At 35.1% G+C, this 24375-nt stretch overlaps 1 protein-coding gene across 2 annotated transcripts in view; it reads right to left on the bottom strand.

Moving 5' to 3' along the window:
• The window catches only part of LOC149542517 (uncharacterized), a 175498-nt gene that overhangs the window by 22014 nt on the left and 129109 nt on the right, over positions 1–24375 (bottom strand). For both annotated transcript variants that reach the window (XR_016355470.1, XM_089797451.1), the window contains exons 4-6: positions 7990–8078; positions 7815–7879; positions 7430–7532 (exon numbers count right to left, since the gene is read on the bottom strand). Coding sequence is in view for 1 of the 2 variants with exons in the window: in XM_089797451.1 (XP_089653577.1) it covers positions 7430–7532; positions 7815–7879; positions 7990–8078 (257 nt within the window). In the remaining variant the exon portion in view is untranslated. The remainder of the gene's footprint in view (positions 1–7429; positions 7533–7814; positions 7880–7989; positions 8079–24375) is intronic.

The raw sequence follows: 24375 nt of genomic DNA on the forward strand, positions 1-24375 counted from the left end.
TATCCTCTGAAGATGGGAGCGCACTATTGCAACACGGATAGTATAAGTCCTGCTTCAATATCCCCATAGCCTTATGAAGAGCATGGAAATCTGCCATGGAAAATCCTCCACTATCCTGCTCATCAGTCATAAGAGCACTCCAACTGAGTGTAGATAACATCTGTCGAGTGACATCAAAGTGCTCAACCACTATGTCTACCCTCCTTTCATTAACCTTGAGTTGTCTAATCAAGTGATGAGGAGTCTGAAAATGATAGTTCTCAGGCATGTGTACTACCTCTGAATCTGCGCTATGGTAGAATACTGTGTCGGAGTCATGTACATCGCTGTAAGGAGTATCCAATATGCATTCACTAATGCATGTATCCTCATTTATAGTACTACAACTTTGTACCTCTAAGACCACCTCCTCTGTCAATGATGAAACTATTGTCACCACACTATGCTCACTCTCATCAACTACTCGTGTCTGCACATACAACCAAATCACGATCTTGGGATTCAATGTCACTATGAGTACACACTACTTTGATTCCTAGGGTATGGTCTAAGAAATCAGACTCATCATGACATGAAGTTTCATCACCCAATGCCTCTGAAATACCTGTCCGGATTACTCTCTTGTGCAAACTCACCAAAATAATCTTGACCCTTTGTATTACTTGTTCCATCCAAATCAACGCTGGCCTCTTCTTCCGTTGGAAGAAATAAAGATCTAATGGATGATTCTCTTTGTTTCCTTGCATCATCTATATGATTATGGCATTCTTTGACTCTTTGGAGACGTTGTCTTGCTTGGGCAGCAAGTATCTTTGCTTGCATAGCTCTATCTAACCAATATTTATTCAACCTTTGACAATGTTTTATATCATCTACCCCAAAGTACACAATCAGGCTTATGATGACTTGTTCCATTCCCATCATCACGTCCCATGCTTGCACCATGTGTACCCTCAAATATAGAACACAAATCATTGTTCTTCTTGACCAAAGGATGACACATCTTGAGCTAACGAAGTTGTGTCACTGCTGTTATGAACTTCAGAATTATTATGAGGTGTTCTAGTTATATTTTTGACCCCTTTAAGTGTATTATCATTGAAAGCCTCATGGTCACCACTTGCATACAGGTCTTCATGACTATTCCCAAGTGAAAGAGTTACCACTTGCATACAGGTCTTCATGACTATTCCCAAGTGAAAGAGTTACCATATTACAAGGAGGGTGTAAGCTATCACTGCCCCCAAATCAGAGTTCTTGGAGCCTCCTCCATGCTTCCATTCCAATCATCAAACAACACCCCATCTTGATTCTTCACATGCTTAAATAGAAGTGGCTCAAAGAAGTCTTCAACTTGGCTTCTATGAGATTCAAAATCAAACTGCCTGCATACTAAACTTGTCATCCCATTCTTAAGTTGAATACCATCATCAACATCATTACCTCCATTTGAAATAAATATTACCTCATGATTTGAACTACTATTGCAAATTTCAGAATAGGCCTCATACCGTGGTGTTACATTTCCAACATCTCTAATGGTTTGTCCCCTGATTGTAATCTCTTCCAATTTGTGACCAATGGCTTCTTTATTATCGTTTAATATTTCTTTCTCTTTTTGCTGCTGAAAGGAGCTTGTAGATACACAGTTATCATTTGCTTCAAGTACACCCATAAATTATGTAAAGGAAAGGAGGTTGCGTATCTCCTTAGGAAGAGAACAATACTGATGGTAGTTGCTCATAACTGCAACATTGAATGTCTTGGCAAGAGGAATCTTACTTGTGCTTGTTAATGAAGATGAAACCTTAGAGTACCCATTTTTATTTCTAGCCATGGTATTGGCCTGTAACTAAACTGATTTCTTTTCCAACAGGCTGGTAGGTTCTAGGCTCTAATACCACTGAAAGATCCCTGATGGATCTCTTCCACTGATCTGCTATAATTTTATATTTTTAAATTTGTTTTCCCTGTTTATTAAACTTTTCTTGCAGAGCTAGACAGAAGTTGCAGAAGGGTTTGATTGTTTTATATTTTTGATGATTTTTCAATAAGTAATAACAAAAGTACAATAACATGAACCAGTTTTGAGAATGTATTCCAAATACATTTAAAGCAAAGTTGCCTCAAGCAGATTTATTTTTTAATATATGCCTAATATGTAACCAGATGAAGATTTACAATAATATCCAGATGATTACAACCAAGAATAAAGCCAACCTGAAGGCATGAAGGTGAAATATGAGCCTAGAAGGAAGCTACGGCCAAAATCCAGCTCTCAAATGTTGTACATGGAAAAGTAGATGGTTGCCAGGCACGGCCATACAACTGCAAAGTGCCCACACATGGGTAAAATACCCAAACCCCAACTAAAACCCTGACTTCGTATTGCATTCCCCAGAAGTAACAATGCACAATCTCCAAGATGCTTCTGACTATAAGAATCCAGACCACTGTTTTGGGGGCTACGTCCCAAACAAGCAAAGCAAGTGGGTTTGGTGTCCCAAATGCTGAAAACTCAATTAGAGCCCAAAACACAAATCCAAAATGTAATATGTCAATAATGCCTTCAAACTTTGTCTTTACCTCCTTATAACCCACCAAACTTAGCTCAAACTCCAAAAGTGTCCCCATGTGGCGTTGGGTTATAAAATAATATATTTCTCATTTTTAAAGTGGTCAAGTATCCAAAAAATGACATTTTTCCCAATAGAAAGAAATTCGTTCACTGAAATGCTCTGAGTCAAAACAGAAATATTTAGAAAAGTTCAAGACCTTTCCAACGAGCTATTACACCAAGGGATATTCACCCAGATGAGGCCAAAAACCCCTTATTACTCCAAAATGGCTACAACTTAGCCTTATTTAAATTATTAAATTTTAACTTAGGAGAATATTTAAATATATTAAAATATTTCCCGAATAGCGAACTGATAGCCAAAACACCTCTACAAGGTGAAACTAAACTCGTCACCTCCTGTGACTGATGCCGGATAAGCTAAAATAACTGACAGTCTCATCCCTCAAAATTAGGGATACTCCTAAAAAATAGAAATGTCTCCGAATCTCCCGAAACTGAAACCATAGAATGATCTCGTAGAGAATCAAGAATGTAACCCATCTCCACCTCCTAAAATGTAGGAAACTCCTCCTACAATTAAGGAACTACTCTCAACTGCTCTCCTACTGTTTGAAACTCCAAATCCAAACACTGTGTGCCCTGACTGAGTCCCTAAACACCACTGCCAGCCTACGAGACTCTAATGATAGGCCAACTCTATCGTCTCTAATGTCAGCTCTAGAAAGGGGACATGACAATTTTCTCTGTCAAGCATCCCTTGTAACACTGTGAGTAATCTTTTAATAGATGGACTCAAAACAAGCAACTGTTTGTTCGGTAGTGCATAATCCTTTGAGAGGAACCCAAATATGTGAAAGTAATAATCTTTAGATGTCTCCTATACGCAGCTTTTTCCCCTCTGCTAGAAGCCTGAGTTTTATAGCCCAATCAAAATTGTATATATCTAATCAAATTTGGATCATCAAAATATACCACAAGATATGTATACTCAAGTACAGTTTGCGTAATTGTCTAGCATTTGTTTTGGATAGCTTCATTTTCAACTTCACGCTGCCTACAAATTACTCCATTTATATTCACACTGCAAGAACCCTCTGTTATGTTGCAGGTGCTTATTCCAGTTTAAACAGTGAACCAGGTGTATGCTTTTAGGGTGCATACACCAGGTTCATGAACAATTAAAACTGCACTTGTGAACTTTTTAATTGAACCTGGACGAACTTGTAGATGGTCATTGTTCATATATCTGTTGTGAATTTTTATATATTCTTGCTAGCATTGATGTCTGAAACTGGAAGTCTTCCATGTTTCTTTTTCTTTCTGAAGCTCTCGTATTGAATATAAAACTTTTTTCCTTGTAATAAGGGATCATGATAGCATAAGTGGAGCCTCAAAAATTTGGGCTCCATCAGTCTCAACCAATTCAAAGTGCATCAGGCTCTGAAGAATTCACCATTCTTCCATCCTTCAAATGCTGAAACACTTGGCTCAATACAACTCACAAATTCACCAAATATCAAATGCAAAATAGATGGTTCAAACTTGCATTTGTAAGCATTTATAATTCTCGAATCTCAAGGCAAATTGACCAGTATCTTCCTCGCATGACTTGAAACATAGCTTAGTCATTTGAATTATATTTTCTTTTGTTGCAAAATATGACATATAGTAATTTATTATATTTCCCTCCAACCCCTTGGCACCTAAATTTGACTTACAACTTAATCATTAAATGCTCTCAACAACCTTTATACTATAAGATTTTAATTCAATCATTAATTAAGTGAAACATAATTAATGATTATAAACCAAATACACAGCTCATTAACTCCTTCCAATGATTCATTCAAAATCCAGGTGTTCACTACCAAAAACTGATGCCAAGGTGCGCCTGCCAAAAATAGCTCTGACCATAACTCAACATACTATAAATAGTAAGTCTCAAACTGAAAACTTTGCCAATGTCCCCATAACTTCATACTCAAAATAGTACGGTGCCCTGCTCAAAATAGTAACCCTGACTTTTCCTGAAATAGTAAGTGTGCCAATTTGACTCAACAAAGAGCAATCCTAAACACCTGTCACCATTAGAGTGGGAAAAAGCCTCTGACTTGATCAACTAAGACCTTCTGTCTAACTGATTTGATAGGCTAATCCACACTATGACTCGAGGTGAGCAAAACATGGGGACATTGCATTTTTCAAAGAATAAAATTCTGCTACTGCTCCTCAAAGTCTCATTGCTGTTGATCACCAAAAACAACTCTTGTTTATGGCAAAGCCCTGCTAGAAGGATGAAGTTAATGTTTTAGATGCTTCCTACCAACATTAGTCTGTTGAGAGAGTCGCTAGTATTCTGCTAATGTAAAAAATATATATAACACCAACCACTGCTATTAATAACTGTTGCTCCCGCTTCTAATTATAATCTCATACATTTTAGCATAGAACAGTCCAGCCTCTATGTTTAGCACACATCTATAAATGCTTTTTCATGCTTCTCTTGTACCAAGTTTTCTTTCACTAATAGGCATGCATATTAACATAAATTACCATATCTTATTCATATATTAACATAGATTACCATATCTTACTCCTATGATTCAGAAATGTCACTATTTAAATGCACATCAATTATAGAGATGCATACATTTGTTTGGAAACCCTATCAGCCTATGTAAAAGAGCACATCTAAATCGCTGAAATTTAGAAAATGAAAAATATTTGAAGTGCATGCTGTATGTTTTCAATCTCTGATTTGAAATGTCTAGTTTGCCCGAGAGTTTTGCACATCTAGCAGTGAAGACCTACAAGAGGGCAACAATAGAACAAAATTCTATTCAATTTTATTAACCTTGCTTCCCCTTGCACAGGCATGTTCCTGTGTGAAATCAAACTTGATCTTTAAAATAGATAATCCTTTACTTACAACTTTCAAGCATGTGTTATAACAGATTTCAATCTTCTGAAACCCCATACACATTTCACCTTAACTAGACGCACACATCAAAATGAAAATGTAATTCATACCACTTGATCTCCTTTTCTTTACATAGATCTGCATTCCACATTGTAAATTCACTTCAAATTTACTGACTTCTGCTACCTTTAAACAGGTGCATGCTTTCCTTCAAACTGAACATTTTTCTGATTTTAAAAGTGTGTTCCTCCCTATCACAAGCATGTGGACACAATTTTGTTGTGAAAGATTTGTTTGTCTATGTATGAATGTGCACTTGTGAGTATCCTTGGGCTTGCATATTTTGTATCTTGAAATCTACATCCCAATTCAAGAGTGTGTGCCCTTATGAGCCTTTGCATCTTTGACTTAAAAGCTGTTTGCAGCTACCATTGGATAGTGCGCACCATCTAATGGTCCTGTACTTTTACTTGAAAGTTTTGTTTGTCAATTCATAAGCGTGGACCATTGTGCCACTACAAACATTTTGTTCATAGATTGAGAACCATGTTTTCTTTGCTTGTTGGCACACTCTTTCCACCCAACAAATTGAGTTTGAACTCAAAACCTTCTACCTTCTTTTATTGGCATGCATTCAGCTATCAAGTAACATCGTCACTTGGAAGCACTCCATGCCTTAGTGATCCTTTCCATGACATTTCCAATGATTAACCTCCATTCTTTTCCTTAGTGGGTTTGTTTGAAAGTTTATATGTTGATCTAAAAATATGCGAAGTGACAAACAAAACAACATGATAATGCCTTACACTTAAATTTCTTGACATATAATCATTTGTTTCAATGGAAAATAAAGATTTGACTTGAGGTTTGACATAATATGAAAAACCTTATATCCATGAAAGACGGCCAAGATTTACAGCACTTATAATATTAAAATATTTACAAGACTTGCAAAGTGTAGAGAACATCTAACCTAATATTACAACATCCTCCCACTTTCTGTATACATTGCTAAAGAGAAGGGAACCGAGAAACAGAAAATCTAACAGCTAGGGTTTAGAACCATAAGTTTTGTTATACTTCCCTAACATTCTTTAGTGTACATTTAATTTCATGTAAATTTATCTTAAGCTACTGAGCTATTATTGATCATAATCACACACAAGTGGAGATTAAATCAAATACTAGTTGAAACATGTGTTGCTAGTCTTCTGGTAGAGCTCAGGTCTGAGGTCAACAAATATTAAATAGGATTGTGGTTAATGGATATAGGTGACATGCATATCAATATATTTCACATACAATCAGGATTATTATCCCAAAATAATAGAACAGTATATTTGGTGTACATCTATTTTATGGGTAAGACACTTATTTTGGCTATTATATGGACAACCAGTCTCATGGGGAGGATCTCTGAAAAGAATAACAAACCCTTTTTTATGTGCATAATACTTGAGAATTATAGTATATTGATCAAAACGACTTTAGATATTAAATATTTATCTTTCATTATGATCCTCGTTTTCAAGTTGCTCACAAATATATCTATTAGTTATTCTATCTTGAGTGTGGCATGCATTCTATAGAAACTATACAGTTGCTATTTCTGTTATGAAAATATTCCTCCTGTTTGGATGACTCTAGAGTGCAACTAATATATTAATTAGGATCAAATTCATTGGTCTCGGCCTCCAAAAATCAGATATTTTGAATAAAAATTCAACAATAGTTTGAAAAATCCCCATTTCTAGATGATTGAGATTTTTGGAATGGAATATTTCATAGTCATAAAATGACTCAAAATTGCTCATTTTACTTGCCTAGTGAAATTATGTACAATTGTTGTCAAGTGAATGAATTATAATAACACTTTTTGGATATTGCAGATACTTTGTAAATCAAATAAAAGGGACAAGTTTCCAGACCTTGCAGCGTGCACAAAGTTTAACACCATGAAATGTCAGCCCATTTATTCTCAAGGTCTGCCACAGATCTTCAGCAAATGGTTCACAACCCTCTATGAATATGCTGCAAAATTCAAAGAATATGATGCCAAGCACAAGTAAGCTTCTATTCTTGATATATTCTGCCCCTCCTTATGCTCAAGGTGCTGACTTCAGATGATTGTAAAGGGGATACAAATAAACAAATTCATATGCATACAATCCATCACAAAATCCTTCCCTTAAATTAATTGACAACTGCAAAAGTAAACAATGATGAGACTTTCAACAAAATGAAATAAAGTTATAAGAAAGAATGAATGGACATGAATAGCGCAGTCAATGAATTCTGGTACAAAGATCATACTTGGGCCTAAAGCGGTTGATTGGAACAGGTTCACTCAAGTGGTTGTTCAAAGTATCTAATGAGCTCTGCATTTATACAGTTTGACGTGATTTAGTCTGATTTCTTACTCCTTAGTGATACATGACGTACCATGAGATTTTTCTTGAAACAAAGAGTCCCTTAGCATTATCCTTACTTGAGAAATCATCAGAAATGGAAACTCATCAGAAAACATGGTTGTATAACCACGAGCATAATTTTCATCTGTTGGCCTGACCTCCGACTCTGTAGAAATTAACAACAAAGAAAATTTAAAATAATGACACCTTTTGCAAATTCAAGGGATCACAAATTTAACCCAAAGATGCAAACACATATATTTGTAACAATTAAAAAAATGCATGTTATAACAGTTAAAAATGAATATTTGATAGACGAGCACTTTATCCTCACAAATTTAATAGTATAATACTATTTCTTTCCTCTTTTTCCTCAATAAATTCATGAAAAGAAAACATATGGATGAAAAGAGTTCCTACTCCATAGAAAATTTAAGACAAACCATGAAAGCTAAAACAAATTGACGGAATAATATATCAGAGAACCATAATCTTACGAAATTGAAATTTCCCGAGTGGATACACGAGCAAAATGGACAAATGCTAGACAAGAAAATTCCCAGCTTTAAACAAGTCACATACAGATCCAACTGCTACTCCAAAATGAAATGGAGTAGACTACCCAGAATTCCGAGATAGGGTGCCCCTTATTCTGCTAATGATGCTTCCGAGTTGAGATTCGTGGAATAAATTGCTCAATATGCTTTGGGATGAAAGGACAATTTGCCTCCAATCTGGTGTTAAGTCCACAATTGAAGCTTCAATGCATCAGTTATGGAAATTTAAAATCATTGCCTCCTTGTAATAATAGTAATATCTATGTGGGGGTTGGTTGACACATTCAAGCCCTTCAATGAATTCACATAGTATTCCTGACACCAATTATTAGTGATTGTAGAAGCTGGTAACCGATGTGATTATTAGTTGTTCCTGTTGTTATTATTATCCACGATTCAGTCTGATATCCCATCAATATATAAACCTTAGAGGTTATGTTCACTAATTGGAACTTGTGATACAAAACAAGGTAAAGGTGCCCATTGATTTGTATGTCTCCACAAATGAGACATGCCTTGCACACAAGATCATAAATATCTTTATTGTCAGAGTATCCAGATGAATGACTTAATTTAATGCTCCTGTATTAATGATGATAGACTCCTTTGAATGGTATTGAAGATCTTTTGGCGACACGATAAAGAGGATTATCGATCCTGCCAGTATTGAAGGTTTCCACTGATACCATCTATGATATAGTGAAGTTTTCAAACTTTGACCCAGCCAGACATATTAATGAAATTGTGCACAACGGGGAGTTGACTTTGATGATACTAACCTCTTGTTGATTATGATAAGTGTATTTTTGTGGCATTCAATAATCCTCCAGATCCTGTGTTTAAGTAGTCAATTGATAATATGTTACTTATGTTGCTATTACTCATTCCATTCCATGCCTTATAGATGGTCCAATATTATATATTTGACACTTGGCTTTACATCAGTCTTCAACACTCACCCAACATATATCTCATACTCCAAAATGCTAAGGGTAGATAGGGAAGCAGCTCCCAATGATAAAATTAGCATGAGCTAAGAATATTCCAATACCTTCAATCTTCAACTCTCACTCCAAGATCTTTTGATACATTAATGCAAGTGTAAGTTACTCTAGGCACAATGAATAAATAAATTGATTGCAGACAAGTATCAAACTCCAATAGTAATAATCTTTTGATCAATTGCTAATCTTTAACTATGTTAACATACATCCACGACAATATTAACAAGACAGAACACATTGATGAATCATTTAGCCCAATGGAACTACAATGATCTTCAAAATATAATATCAATATTTGCAGATCAAGACCAAGTTCTTCAAATCGACCTTACTCTAGAATTACAATTTTGTCTCCAATTGAGACTTCATAATATTGGTGATATCAAAAAATTAGGGATGCTTTTTCACTTCTGAAAAAAATTCGAGCGAGAGTCACAATTCCAAACCAAAATTGCAAATAACAAATAATGAGTGAGATTGTAATGCCCCGCAAGGGAACCCAAGAGAAATTAAGTTAAACAAGTTACTAAGTTTACTGAACAATTTATTTATTTTTAAATCCGAAAATAAATGAATAAGTTTTTTTTTGGTTTTTTGAATAAATCTGAAACTTAAAAATAGATTTTGAAAATCCAGGACATATACATCTGTCTTTCTTTTGATTTTCTAATTTAGGATTTAATATCCTTTTCTCTAAATATATATAATCTTTCATATTTTTTCTTTTAATTCTATAAAAAGATTGTGCTCATATGCATAATAACACATAAATGTATTTTTTTGTTTTAACTTATTATTATTTTTTTCTAAATTAAATCTTTTACAAAGGAATATACTCCCAAGTCAAAGTCTAGGGTTCAACAATTATTCACATAAATAAGAACTAAAAAAACCACCAAAACTATTTACAATCCAGACCCTAAAACAATAGAAACTAAAAACCTTCAACAAGCACAATGGACAACATCTTTCCAAAAGAAAATTGAAAAGGGATTTCAAGACCCTACCTTAATCCACCAAAATGACTTGCAACCACGAAGAACAATCTCAAAACTATCAAAAAAACTCCAAACTTCAAATAAATTCTTTAAACTCTAAAAAATTGAAACAAGCTCCAAAACCTAAAAACCGTCCCCCAATAATAACTCAAAAACCCTCTAATATAGAGGACTCAAAAGATTTTCTAAAATAAGAGACTCAATTATTCAGAAAAACAAAAATAATAATTTAATAATTAATTCTTTTAGTCAAGTCACTTAACTCAACTTTGTTTTCAAAGATAAAGATCTAATTTTATAATAAAGTGGGTTTTTGAGTTGCATTAACCACTTAACTCAAATCACTAAACTTTTAACTTAAATCATAATTTAATTTTACTAAATTGAATGTTCAACTCTAATTACATATTAATATTTAATTGACAATTAATATTTTTAGCACACTAATATAAGAAAAATAATAATTAATAAATTTAGCACAATATAATATGCAACTTGACTCTTTAAAATCAATTCATATTAATTGTGCAACTTTTAATTTGGGTTTTTTTTTAATTAGTAAAAGGCATTTGCCAATTTTTTTAATTAATTTTATAAAATATTTACATTGTTTCACCCCGTTCAAAGTGTGGGCACCAGGGAAACATAACGAGAAAGAAAACCCCTAGTGTGGCCCGAGACAGAAGTCATGTATATAGAGGGAGGAAAAGGGAGGGCCTCCCATACATATTTGAGAGGGCATACCCTTTTTTTACAATGGCCGCTTAGATGGCTGAGGTGGCATACCACCTTTTACACTTTACTTAGAGTTTAATTTGGGTTTTTGATTTGAAAATTAATTAAATCTTTAATTCCATAATTAGACTCTTATTTAATTTTTCTTAATTAAATATAGATACTAAATTAATTTATAATACTTAATTATTCTAATTTTTAATACTAAAATATTCATAAGATTTAATTATTCCTATATCATAATTAATCTTCATAACTTTATTTTACCAAGTAAACATACGACGAAACTCACACGACTAAACCACATGAAAACAACTCAAAAAAAACTATCATGCACAAGATTAGGTTCATGAATTTATAAACCAATGCTCAAGTATCTAGACTCGAAGAAAAAATTATGCCGAGCCTCACATCAAGCCCCAAAAAAGAATTATCAACACAAAAGAAACTTAGAGAAAAAAAGATTGGCACAAAGGTGAAAGGAGTCACATAAACCTTGGGTTAATAAAATCAAGAAAATATCATACTATTATAAAGACACACATAATCTAGGGACAATATTAGAATCATACACACACACACACACACATATATATAAAAGTGCCTAAGTATTTATTTTATGTGCATGTGTACAACTATATGTATGTGTGCCATGAACTTAGCACCAACTTTCACTTTTGCTCTTAATTATTCAATCATTGGAGGTTCACCCACATTGTCATATAAGAACATGACCATATGCATGGATCCACATATGGTTGTGTTGTTAATATTCATGCATTTTAATCATAATCGACATACACATATACATCAATTTATATCTATATACACATAATGTGTGTGTGTGTGTGTATAATTGCATTTAATATATAAATAATTGTAATAAATAGAACAAAAAGAAATGAATGAAGAGATCACCAGGGTTGTTCCTTAAAATCAACAAGGAGGATCAAATGCATTTAAAATAATTAGAAGGTCAAAGTTATTAATTAACACCAAAAGGGACAGGCAACCAACTAGACATATCTAAGGAAACTCCTGGTCTGAAACCAACAACTGATTAAATAGTTATGGTTACAGCTTGGATGGAATTCTTGACCTTCATTTGCCTCCACATTCCCTTACTCTGATGGTACTCTTCACCCACTTGGGGGATAGATCTTCTTCTGCATCTGTTGATAAAGAAGGATTAGATGGTGTCATCATTGTAAATACTATAATAATAAATCATTTATAGAATTAAAGTTTACATTGATCAACCATAATGAAATCCAATGTAAAATTTTCCCAATATTCCACATACATAGATTTAAATCATCATAATCACAATTTTATGAATTCAAATAATTGAAAATTAGTTAACCATCTAACATCACACTTTACATGAAATAGTTATAACAACTATTTAAAATGTTCACAAGGATGTAACATATGCCCCCTTGTGAATCATTGTCCTTGACGATTATTCTTCATCCATGTACCAAAATACCATAAAGTTCATATCACATATTTAGAGATTACAACAATTAAGGAAATTTCTGGAGGAACTCATCACAATCCTCCCAATTACCATTGTCTTCTCCATATTGGTGTTGGACCTTGCATTGAATCACCTGGTTGTTACGTTAGCGTAGCTTTCATACCTTGAGTGTCTTGGACATTGCTTCTAGATCTTGCATCTGCAAGAAGCTCTAATCAATTATATGTTCAAAATCTGTCGTATATTTCTTCGAATGGGAAACATGAAAGACGTAAGACATTGTGTAAAAATCCTCAATAGGCTATATATCCTTAACAAACATCAATTTTCTTTTGCTAATCAACAGTTTGATATTTTGTCAAACATTTGGCAGGCAAATTATTACCACTCAATAAATAATTCTTTAAATTCACAGCCAGTTGATCACAATTTTAATTGATTAAGGTTTTATCAATTTTGATAAATGCACACCACTAAACAATTCAGAAGTAATTCTATAATTGATGGTAATGCTACTAATATCCAATTAAAAAATTTGACTTTTGGAAATTTTCAAGCATGCAATAATGAACCTGGAAGTTGACTTTTAACAAATGAAATATGGATCCCAGCTCTCAAGAAATAATCCAATTTACTTGCAGGTTCAGAAATACATGCTCCTTGCTTATAATTGCAGGTGCTCTAAAAACTGATCACTACCCTCCAATAATTAATTGCAGCCTTCCACAAAGTCTGAAATTGCTGCCAAATACAAGGACGACAACCACAATATATTCCTCTTATAACCACGCCAAACAGTAGACAATAATGGCATTCCAAATCATAGATTCTCCAACCATAATGAAATTCCCAGGTACAGTACATAACAGTCAGGAAATACTATAATTTAATTAAGACAATTCTCAAAATTAATTCACAATACCTCAGCTGTGAATTACTAGGCTCTTCTTAATTCCAAACCCTTATACTTCAACAAGGGCAAAGAAATTGGCAAACTCAGAAACTCTTTGCAAGCAACGAAAAAAAAAATTCAATCGGATGCTTTACTCATCAAATGGGCTCATATTTATAATCTCCATATGGCACAAAGTTTCCCAAATGAACTTCACTTAAGAAGCTTCCCACACACAACATTAAAACATAATAAAGTGTCATTATAAACTAATTTATTAATTGCTTTTGGCTTCGAAAATGACCTTTTTCCACCATAACTTCAAATTCTGACATGTAAGGCCACTGTTTCTTGTTCCCATGATTTAAGACTTTTTGTCCCGGTTCCAACGAGCTATGATACTGAGGTGACCAACCAACAATAGTAACAAAAATAGCAACCTCAATGTATTTAGATGAATAATAATAATAATTCACCCGTCTTGCAAAAACAACTGAAGAAGTATCAGAATCAAAATGTGACAACACCAAAGTGATCCTGATGATGAAAGACGATGAATGAACTTGACGGGGTGACTTGCTATTAATAGACACTCCTTCCAAGATTCTTAGAGCCCAAATTGGAAGCTCGAAATAAAAACTGAGAGCATCCTCCAACTCCTCTGTCTCAACTGAGCTCATCAGAACCAACAAATTGACTTACTATAAATAGTAAGTCCATCAAACGAAGCCAAAACATACCATAGGTTGCTGGAAAGCCTATAACCACACAACTAAGACCCTCAAATCCTATTGTCAGCTCACGAGGGTTGTGATGGTGAACTGACCTGGCCAACTGCAAGAACCTGCTAAAGATGGGGACATTACAGTCCTCCCTCCCTAAGATCGCTTGTCCCCAAGCAATCCCAGAGAAAAATGAACATCAGAATCCCCCTGGATCCCAAAGGTAGAACTACATACTATCCCTACTGTGTACAAGAAACTCCTGTAGCATTAGCACCCAGAAAATTGATATGAATGACAGAATCATCTAGAAACTGACTCTAGACGTTGATGGTGATGACAACCCATCAGAACTCAATCCAACTAAAATACCAACTCTGTCCACCCTTGAGTCCCCATCAAACTAATACTCACACCCAACTGCACTGTGGAGACGGTAACAACCATAGGTAACTAAAATACTACCACCAACTCCAACCTCTACCAAATTGTCCTGGGTGTGTAGATACTGCAAGGGGTCTAACTTGCAGCTATCAATCCCATCTGCAAAACATGGTGCTAACCCATCCCATAATGGATGGTATGAAATTGGAGCCAACCCACAACGACATGAAACCAAGTTATCTACCTGTGGATCAAAAGAAAAGTTATGAGCACTCCTCACACAGTAATGCCAATAAAAACTCTTGATCTCTGTCAAGGGCTCATCATTATCAAACGGGAAATCAGAAGATGGCTCCAATCTCTAACTCCAAACTATTGGTCAAGAAGGATCCTGGGCAACCCTCTCAGCAAACCCAACCTCGAAATCCCTGTGAGGAAGCATAGTAGACAGAGTCTCTACAATCTTTCCCACCAACCTCTGAATAGCACGAGAGCCTCAGATGAGAGTACCCTCAGACACTATATGAATCCTCCGTCAAATCTGAACTCTCCAATAGATACTCCATGAAGGACTCTATGCAGTAAAAATTATATGTGGAAGATGAACCTGCGACCCACAATTGATCCCTCTGAAAATGTGGCACTATTATCTGTCTAATGGTACCGGCTATATGAAATGAAGAAATAGATCCGCTTCCAGTAGAAGGAAGCAAATCACCATGAGAGCTCATCTCCCCTGATACTCTCACCTCCTCTGTACCTACTGCACCCATATGTTCGACAGATGTGTTGGCCACATCATCACGTCCCTCATCCCCAATCGTAGAAGCAAACTCACCACCAACCACAATATGTAACTGAACAAGGTCTAGGGTTGATGTCGACTATACCTGCTCTAACTCTACAGTAACCTCATCCAACTGTGACTGTGACTCTTGAAGAGCCGAGTATAATAAAGAGTCCACAGTCACCTCAAGCTCCTGGGTGAGCTCTCAGCTATCTCCTCTTTCCCTAACAACATCTCATAATAGGTGCTACCCTACTCCAGAAGGTAGTCCCTGTTAGCAACCAACTAAGATTAACTATGCTTCATGATCCTGACAGCCTCTCGAAGCATATGAACCACTGCTAGGGAAAGACTACTATCACCATGATCATCTAACACAGGAGCACCCCAACCAAATGTAGCTAGCATCTGACGAATAGCATCATAATGCTCAAGAGCTAAAGAAATGTCACAGTCACTCACCTTCAGCTAACAAGTCACATGATGCTTTTTTAAACCTTGCCTCCTATGCAAGCTCTCTATCTCACTAACTGCACTATGATATGAAACTGAATCAAAACTGCCCACCACAAAATCACTCATTGCATGTGTGTTATCGACCTTGCACAACTCTGCATCTGAGATACAACTAGTATGTAACTCAATCAACTCCTCATCTGAAGAAATGGAAACCCTCACAATATCAATATCCCCACATGTCTCAGCTTCCACCTCAAAGGATAGATCCTATAAACATTGATCCTAGAACCCATCCAAAACCTCCTCAAAGTCATCAATTGATACCTGGCAAGGGATATTGTACTTGATGCAACTCATAGCATCATCAAATGTGTCCATACTATCTGCATCCACATCTCCTAATAAAGCCTCTATTGCTGATACCTAATACTACACACGACTCAATGTCAAGTTGTGAATCAATAACACTAGAGCATGAACCCACATCTATTGACTCCGCTGTAACACCCAAATCACCAACATCATAGTTGGGTGACTCAATACATGCATTAGTCCCACCTAAGGAAGCAGTTGTCTCCTGTACTAAGTAACACTATGATAACTCGCATAGAAATCTCCAATAATAATCCCCTCCTCAAGAGAGCCAGAAGTGTCAGTAGTAACAGTTGCATCAAGTGTCTCTGCACTGGCTACAACAACTCTGAAAGCCTCAACCTGTTGAAGCTCAATGCCGCTATCCACCAAGGGTACTAACACATCTACTGATCTCTGTGAAATGAGTCCATCATCAACACTACGGATGGGGCTAGTAGGTGTCATACTAAATATAGGTACATCAACATCATGGACACCTGTCGGGGAAAACCCAAGCTTCCTTTCCTGCAACCTTGATGTCGGCCTTCTAAAGGCGGAAACCATATACTTCACTACCCTCTTAACTGTCGTGGGATTCGACAAGCTCTCCGCCAACCTTTGTTGATGAAGCTTCAATTTCTCCAAACTCTCCTGCAAGGCATTCATTTTTACACTAACTTCCTCATTACTCCACTAACTTCTAGAACTGCCAGTCCTATGTCTGTCCATAGCTCAAGAAAAAAAGTGTTGGTCACTCTAGAAATCAGATCTGAAAATCTTCAAATTCAGCACCGAACAAAATAAAAACTGAGCCCAATTCCTACAGGCTGGCAGGAAACCGCTCTGATACCACTGTAAAAACCCCCAACAGACTATATCCTTAACAAACAACATTTTTCTTTTGCTAATCAACAGTTTGATATTTTGTCAATCATTTGGCAGGCAAATTATTATCACTCAATAAATAATTCTTTAAATTCACTGTCAACTGCTCACAATTTTAATTGATTAAGTCTTTATCAATTTGAAAAAATGAACACCACTAAACAATTCAGAAGTAATTCTATAATTGATGGCAATGCTACTAATATCCAATTAAAAATTTTGACTTATGGAAATTTACAAGCATGCAATAATGAACCTGGAAGTTGACTTCTAATAGATCAAATATGGATCTCAGCGCTCAAGAAATAATCCAATTTACTCGCAGGTTCAAAAATAAATGCTCCTTGCTTATAATCGCAGGTGCTCTAAAACCTGATTGCTACCCTCCAATAATTAATTGCAGCCTTCCACAAAGTCTGAAATTGCTGCCAAATACAAGGACGAAAACCACAGTACATTCCTTTTATAACCACGCCAAACAATAGACAATAATGGCATTCCAAATCACAAATTCTTCAGCCACAATGAAATTCCTAGGTACAGTACATAGCAGTCAAGAAATACTATAATTTAATTAAGACAATTCTCGGAATTAATTCACAATACCTCAATTGTGAATTACCAGGCACTTCATAATTCCAAACCCTTATACTTCAGCAAGGGCAAAAAAATCAACAAACTTAGAAACTCTTCGCAGGCAACAAAAGAAAATAATCAATCGGATGCTTTACTCATCAAATGGGCTCATATTTATAATCTCCAACTGGCACAAAGTTTCCCAAATGAACTTCACTTAAGAAGCTTCCCACACACAACATTAAAACATAATAAAGTGCCATTATAAACTAACTTATTAATTGCTTTTGGCTCTGAAAATGACATTTTCCAGTATAACTTCAAATTCTGACATGTAAGGTCACTATTTCTTGTTCTCGTGATTTAAAACTTTTCGTCCTGGTTCCAACGAGCTATGATATTGAGGTGACCAACCAACAACAATAACAAAAATAGCAACCTCAGTGTATTTAAATGAATAATAATAATAATTCACCCGTCTTGCGAAAATAATTGAAGAAGCATCAAAATTGAAATCTGACAACACCAAAGTGATCCTAATAATGAAAGACGATGAATGAACTTGATAGGGTGACTTGCTATAAATAGACGCTCCCTCCAAGATTCTTGGAGCTTAAACTAGAAGACCAAAATAAAAAATGAGAGCATCCTCAAACTCCTTTGACTCAACTGAGCTCATCAGCACTAGCAGATTGACTTACCATAAATAGTAAGTGCCTCAAATAGAGCCAAAAACACACCATAAGCTGTTGGGAATCCTATAACCACACAACTAAGACCCTCAAATCCTATTGTTAGCTCACGAGGGTCGTGATGGTGCACTGACCTGGACAACTGCAAGAAACTGCTAAAAATGGGGACATTACACATTGTGTAATCAGGAAAGAGCTGGTAATAGAGCAATCTTGTAGACTACCAAGTTGGTAATTTCCAAGACCTCAAAGGGTCCAACATATCTAGGTGTCATTTTGGAGGATTTCCCAAATTTTATAGAGCCTTATGTGTTTTAACTCTTAGGTGAACCTTCTCCCCAACTTAAAATTGCTTGGGTCTGCATTTTTCTTCAGCATGGCTTTTCCCTCTATTATTAGCTTCAGAAAAGCATGTCGAGCCTGAGGACTATCTTATCATCAAGCTCTCATTGACTTACTTTTTCGTGATACAAAGGACCGTGGGCCAAATATCTTCTAGAGTGTCGAGACATTATGCAATCTTCGAGGAAAAATATACAACGTGCTCAAAATCAGCATAAGTTGTACGTCAATTGACATTGTATTGAGCAAGCATTTGGGGTAGGAGACATGGCTTATTTGACATTGCAGCCCTATAGCCCTATACGAAATCTACTCTCAAAATAAGTGGGTCAGAGAAGCAAAAGTCTTGCTTCTACAGACTCAAAAGCCACCAAGAGGATTGGAGAGGTGGCTTATCAGCTTGAGCTACTTGATAGTGGCAAGGTTCATAATGTCTTTCTTGTATCTTGCCTCAAGAAGGCACTTGGGCATAATGTGACTCCTACAAAGTTTCCTCCTTTGGATAAGGAAGCCAAGTTGATGTTGATTCTTGAGGCAATGATTGATTTCAAACAATGTACCTTATAGAAAAGGACTATCGAAAAGTACAAGATTTTTACAAAATCAGAGCTACAATTGGTTAAGAACAAGTGATCTTGGGGAGGGAGGACTATAATGTCCCATTCTTGCAACTAGTTTAAAAAAAGAAAAAAAATGGTTTTTTGGAAAACAAATAGCAAAAATGAAAAACTATGCTTTTTAAAAAAAGTCCAAAAAAAAAAAAAACATACATTTACAAAAAAATATTAAAAAATAATTATTCCGAAAAATGGGCAATATGCAAAATGCTTTTTCCTACAGACCCTCAAAAGTTATAAAAGAGAGATTGGGGCTCTCATTCGGCATGCTGAAGTTGATATCTCATGTTATGTCAATGGAATGATTCTATGATACTAGAGTTCATGTTTTCACTTATTGAGGATGATGTCCCTCTTTCTAATTGTTGGATTCGGTGGTGAAAGGCCCATCCTAGCTGGTTGGCTCTGTAATGTTTCTTACTAGATTTCAATATGAGGTTGATTGATGCACAACTTTGATTGTAGGTTTGAACACTAATGTCAATTAAATTTATTTGCTTCAGAATTTGTATATGTTAATAAAGAAATAACAGAGATAACAAAGATGTTCTTGAACTTGTGATGCTAATAATCCTTTGATATGCTTGCATTCATTGCTTTTGATGCCTTGCAATATCGAGCAGATTGAATATATATAAAACAAGGAGGGGTGTGAGAGTGAATGGGCATGTCTCCGAATGAAGACATGACCATTCACTGTCACACCTATTCAATGTTTGTTGTCATACCTGTTCAAGCTTAGTTAGACTTAACACAAGTCTAATCATATATTATTGATCATAATGAACTCAATTCATATGCAGCCCGATAATGATATTTATTCAGATCAATTATGATCTTAAATTAAAGGGATTGAATAATGTTACGATCATGACAGAGATATGATCTCATATTATATATATATATATATATATATATGTTCAATCGGTTTCATCTGCAGTGATCATTTGCAGAATGAAAGTTCAAGAGATTTTATATATATATATATATATATATATATATATATATATAACAGTATGTAAATCATACTAGTATATATATACATATGTATATATAGACCTTGATCAAAGTCATTGTTAGACCGAAGCTACATGCTTTAACACTCCCTCTTAACTAGGGAAGACAAAGTGCATCTATATAAGTTCTCCTTATTTGAAAAGTGATATCACCTAGAGAGTGATATACTTAAGAAAATCAAGTCTCATGATATTCTTTCCAATTATGGTGTGTACATAGATATCAAGTCTCATGATATCTACCATAAGAGATCATGGTGTATCCATAGATATTATGTCACATAATACCCACCATGATAAAAATGAACATATTGATCTTCTACAAATATCACATCACATGATATCTATCAACATGTCCTTTTAACTATCATGACTTGTCCATGAATAACAAGTCACATGATATTCATCATGATAGTAATCTAATAATTATAAATCGTCACCTTATAATGTTAGAGTCAACATTTCATTATAAAAGATTGTCACCTTTTAATAATGTACATAGGGTAGGCCCATAAGTCATAGAGTCACACATATGACAAAAGAGTTTACACTTTAAACATCTTTATTAAAATAATACAAATTTACAAAGTTGAGACTCAATCTCATAAACTTACATTTCAACCATGCCAAGTTTATTTCTAAAATGAACAACCTTCACTTTAGGAAAAGCCTTGGTGAGAATGTCAGCTGTTTGATCACCTGTATTAATATATTCCAACTGAATAGCTCTTCTTTCCACCATGTCTCTTACCTAGTGGTAAGGGATTTCTATATGCTTGGATCTATCATGAAATACCAGATTCACAGACAACTTGATACAACTTTGGTTATCACAGTGAATAGTGGTAAGTTTTAGAGGCTCACAAAATAAACTAGAAAGTAATTTTCAAAGCCACACTGCTTCTTTTGCTCTCATTGTTGCTGAAATATACTCTGCCTCAGTAGAACTCTAAGCAACTAATGCTTGTTCCCTACAGATCCATGAGATCATAGCTGATCCTAAACTGAAACAACATCCTGATGTGCTCTTCCGGTCTTTTACTCTTCCGACCCAATCAGAATCAGTATATCTATGTAACTCCAAGCTGGTATTCTGATATTTAATTTCATACCCAATAGTGCCTTGAAGGTACCTTAATATATGCTTCAAAGAAACAAGATGCATTTCATGAGGTTTACACACAAACTGACTTAATGCATTCATAGCATAGCAAATATCAAGTCGAGTATTCACAAGATACATTAGAGACCCAATTATCTGTCTGTAAAAAGTGGGATCAACTAGTTTGGATTCAACACTTGCTTCCTTTAGCTTGTGTAAGTTGGTTTCCATAGGTGTTGAAATAGGTCGACAGTTCCACATTCCAAATCTTTTCAGAATATCGACAATATACTTCTTTTGATGTAGGAAAATATTCCCAGACTTCTGATGAACTTCCAATCCAAGGAAGTAATGAATAATCCCTAAGTCCTTATGTCAAATTCAAAAGTCAATTCTTTCTTACATTGATTAATGAGATGGTCTTCTCCTGTAATCAGAAGGTCATCAACATAAAGAATCAGAATCAAAATATCACCTTTAGTTACTTTAAAGTAAAGATTTGGATCAGCATCATTCTTGGTGAATCCAAGAGTTAGAAGATATTTATCAATCCTTTCATACCAAGCTCAGGGAGCCTATTTGAGTCCATATAGAGCCCTTTTCAATTGACATAAATAAGAGGTAGCATCATGAGTCACAAAAATCTTGTGGTTGTTCCAACCATACTTATTCCTCAATTGTTCCATTTAGAAAAGCAATTTTTACATCCCTTTGATGAATTTTCTAACCTTTAGCTGTTGCAATGGCTATTATAGTTCTAACTGAGGTATACCTGGCAACTAGTGCAAAAGTTTCTACAAAGTTGATTCCTTCCTTTTGAGAGAATCCTCTAGCCACAAAATGAACTTTATGTTTTTCAATGCTACCATCTGCAACATACTTTAACTTTGAAGAGCCATTTGAATGAAACAACAGATTTTGCTTTAGGTTTAGGAACTACATCCCAAACATCATTTTTTAGTATAGACTGATACTCTTCCACCATTGCATCTTTCCAAACTTGATGTTTAAGAGCTTCAGAAGCATTAGAAGGTTCAGAGTTTGGAATCTCACACATGAATGCATTGTATGTTAATGTTTGAGCTCTTTTGCTTTCTCTGAATGTCCCTGAAGGTGCTGCAAATTCATCTCCTTCCTCTATATTTTTTCTTGCCCAAAGTGGCCTTTTAGAATTATTGTCAAGACTCTCTTCTTGAGTCTCATGAAGTATCTCATTTTCATTTGAAGTTTCTTCAGGGTACTCCCTTTGAATCTCAGGAGCAGGAGCCTCTTCTAGGCATCATGATAAGTCATCAATATCTAGTTCATCTGAAATTTTGGCTCTTTTGAAAGCAATGTCTAGTTCTTCAAAGATGACATCTCTGTTGAGTTCTATTTGTTTCTGTCCAGGTATGTAGATTCTGTAACCCTTTACTGTTTCACTAAAACCAATAAGAATTATTTTCCTTCCAGTAGGTTCTAACTTAGTCCTTTTCTCCTTAGGTACATGAACATACACAGGACATCCAAATATCCTTAAATGGCTAATGTCAGGTTTCATACCTAAAATTGCTTCTTCAGGAGTTTTGTTCTCTACATGTGAGTGAGGACACCTAGTTTGAATGTAAACTGTTGTATTAGATGCTTCAGCCCAAAATGACATGCTCAAGTTTTGATCAAATATCATAGCCCTAGCAGCTTATACAATGGTTCTATTTTTCCTTTCAGCAACTCCATTCTGTTGAGGGTTGTAAGGAACTATAAACTCCCTCTTAATCCCAGCAAGTTTGCAAAATTCTTTAAATATTTCAGAAGTGTATTCTTTTCCATTATTTGTTCTTAGAATTTTAGTTTTCTTTTATGAGGAGTTTTCAGTGATAGTTTTGAATTCTTTATATTTAGAAAGAATATTTTCAAATTCTTTACACGTAAGGAAGTATATCCATGTCTTCCTTGAAAAATCATCAACAAATATCACATAGTACAAGAACCCTCCTATGGATGGTGTAGACAAGGGTCCACATAGGTCCAAGTACACTAGTTCTAACACATTTTTAATTTTGCTCAAACTATGAGAAAATGACTTCTTTTGTATTTTTCCCCAAGGCACAACCGTTGTAGCATTCATTATGAATTTGACTTAATTTGGGCATACCAATTACCAACTTCCCCATAGATGTTAGAGCACAAAATTTGATATGGCCAAATCTTCTATGCCAAATTTCATTTGAATTTGAAGTCCCATGAACAAGTGCAAGATGTTTTAGTGCAAAGCTCATATAATAGTCCTTGTCTTACTCCTATTGTTTGAGCCTTCTTTATGGTTGAATTCTTTGCCCATGCTAGCACTTTGCCTTCCATGAAAGTAATTCTATAACCATCATCTTCAAGTGCTGATATAGATATTAAATTCTTTTTAATACCTGGTACATATAGAACTCCAAAAAGGTGAATAGATTTTCCAGATTTTAATTTGATGTGCAGGTCCCAATTCTTTTTACGGAATGTGCAAAATCATCCCCAATTGTAACTTCTTCATATGTTCCTATTTGCATGCTTTCTAGGTTATCTTGATATCCAGTGATGTGTCTTGAAGATCCATTATCAATTATCTAAGTGCCAGACTTGGTTGATATTTGACTAGACAAGGCTGAGTAGAAGGCATATTTCTTAGAATCTTGACCTTCGATTGATTTATCAGTTTTGGCAAGTGACGCTTGAAGTTTTGATCGATCGGGACAATTTAATGCATAATATCCATATTGATCACATCTAAAACATTAAATTTTAGACAAGTCTTTCTTCGGTTTTGATTGTCCCTTTCTATCGGAGTTTCTTTTCCTCTCTGTGTTCTTCTTCTTACCCTTTTTATGAGAGTTGGC

This window comes from Cupressus sempervirens, chromosome 8, assembly GCF_028749045.1.
Source record: "Cupressus sempervirens isolate cs-2001-9-10 chromosome 8, ASM2874904v1, whole genome shotgun sequence".
NCBI lineage: Eukaryota > Viridiplantae > Streptophyta > Pinopsida > Cupressales > Cupressaceae > Cupressus > Cupressus sempervirens.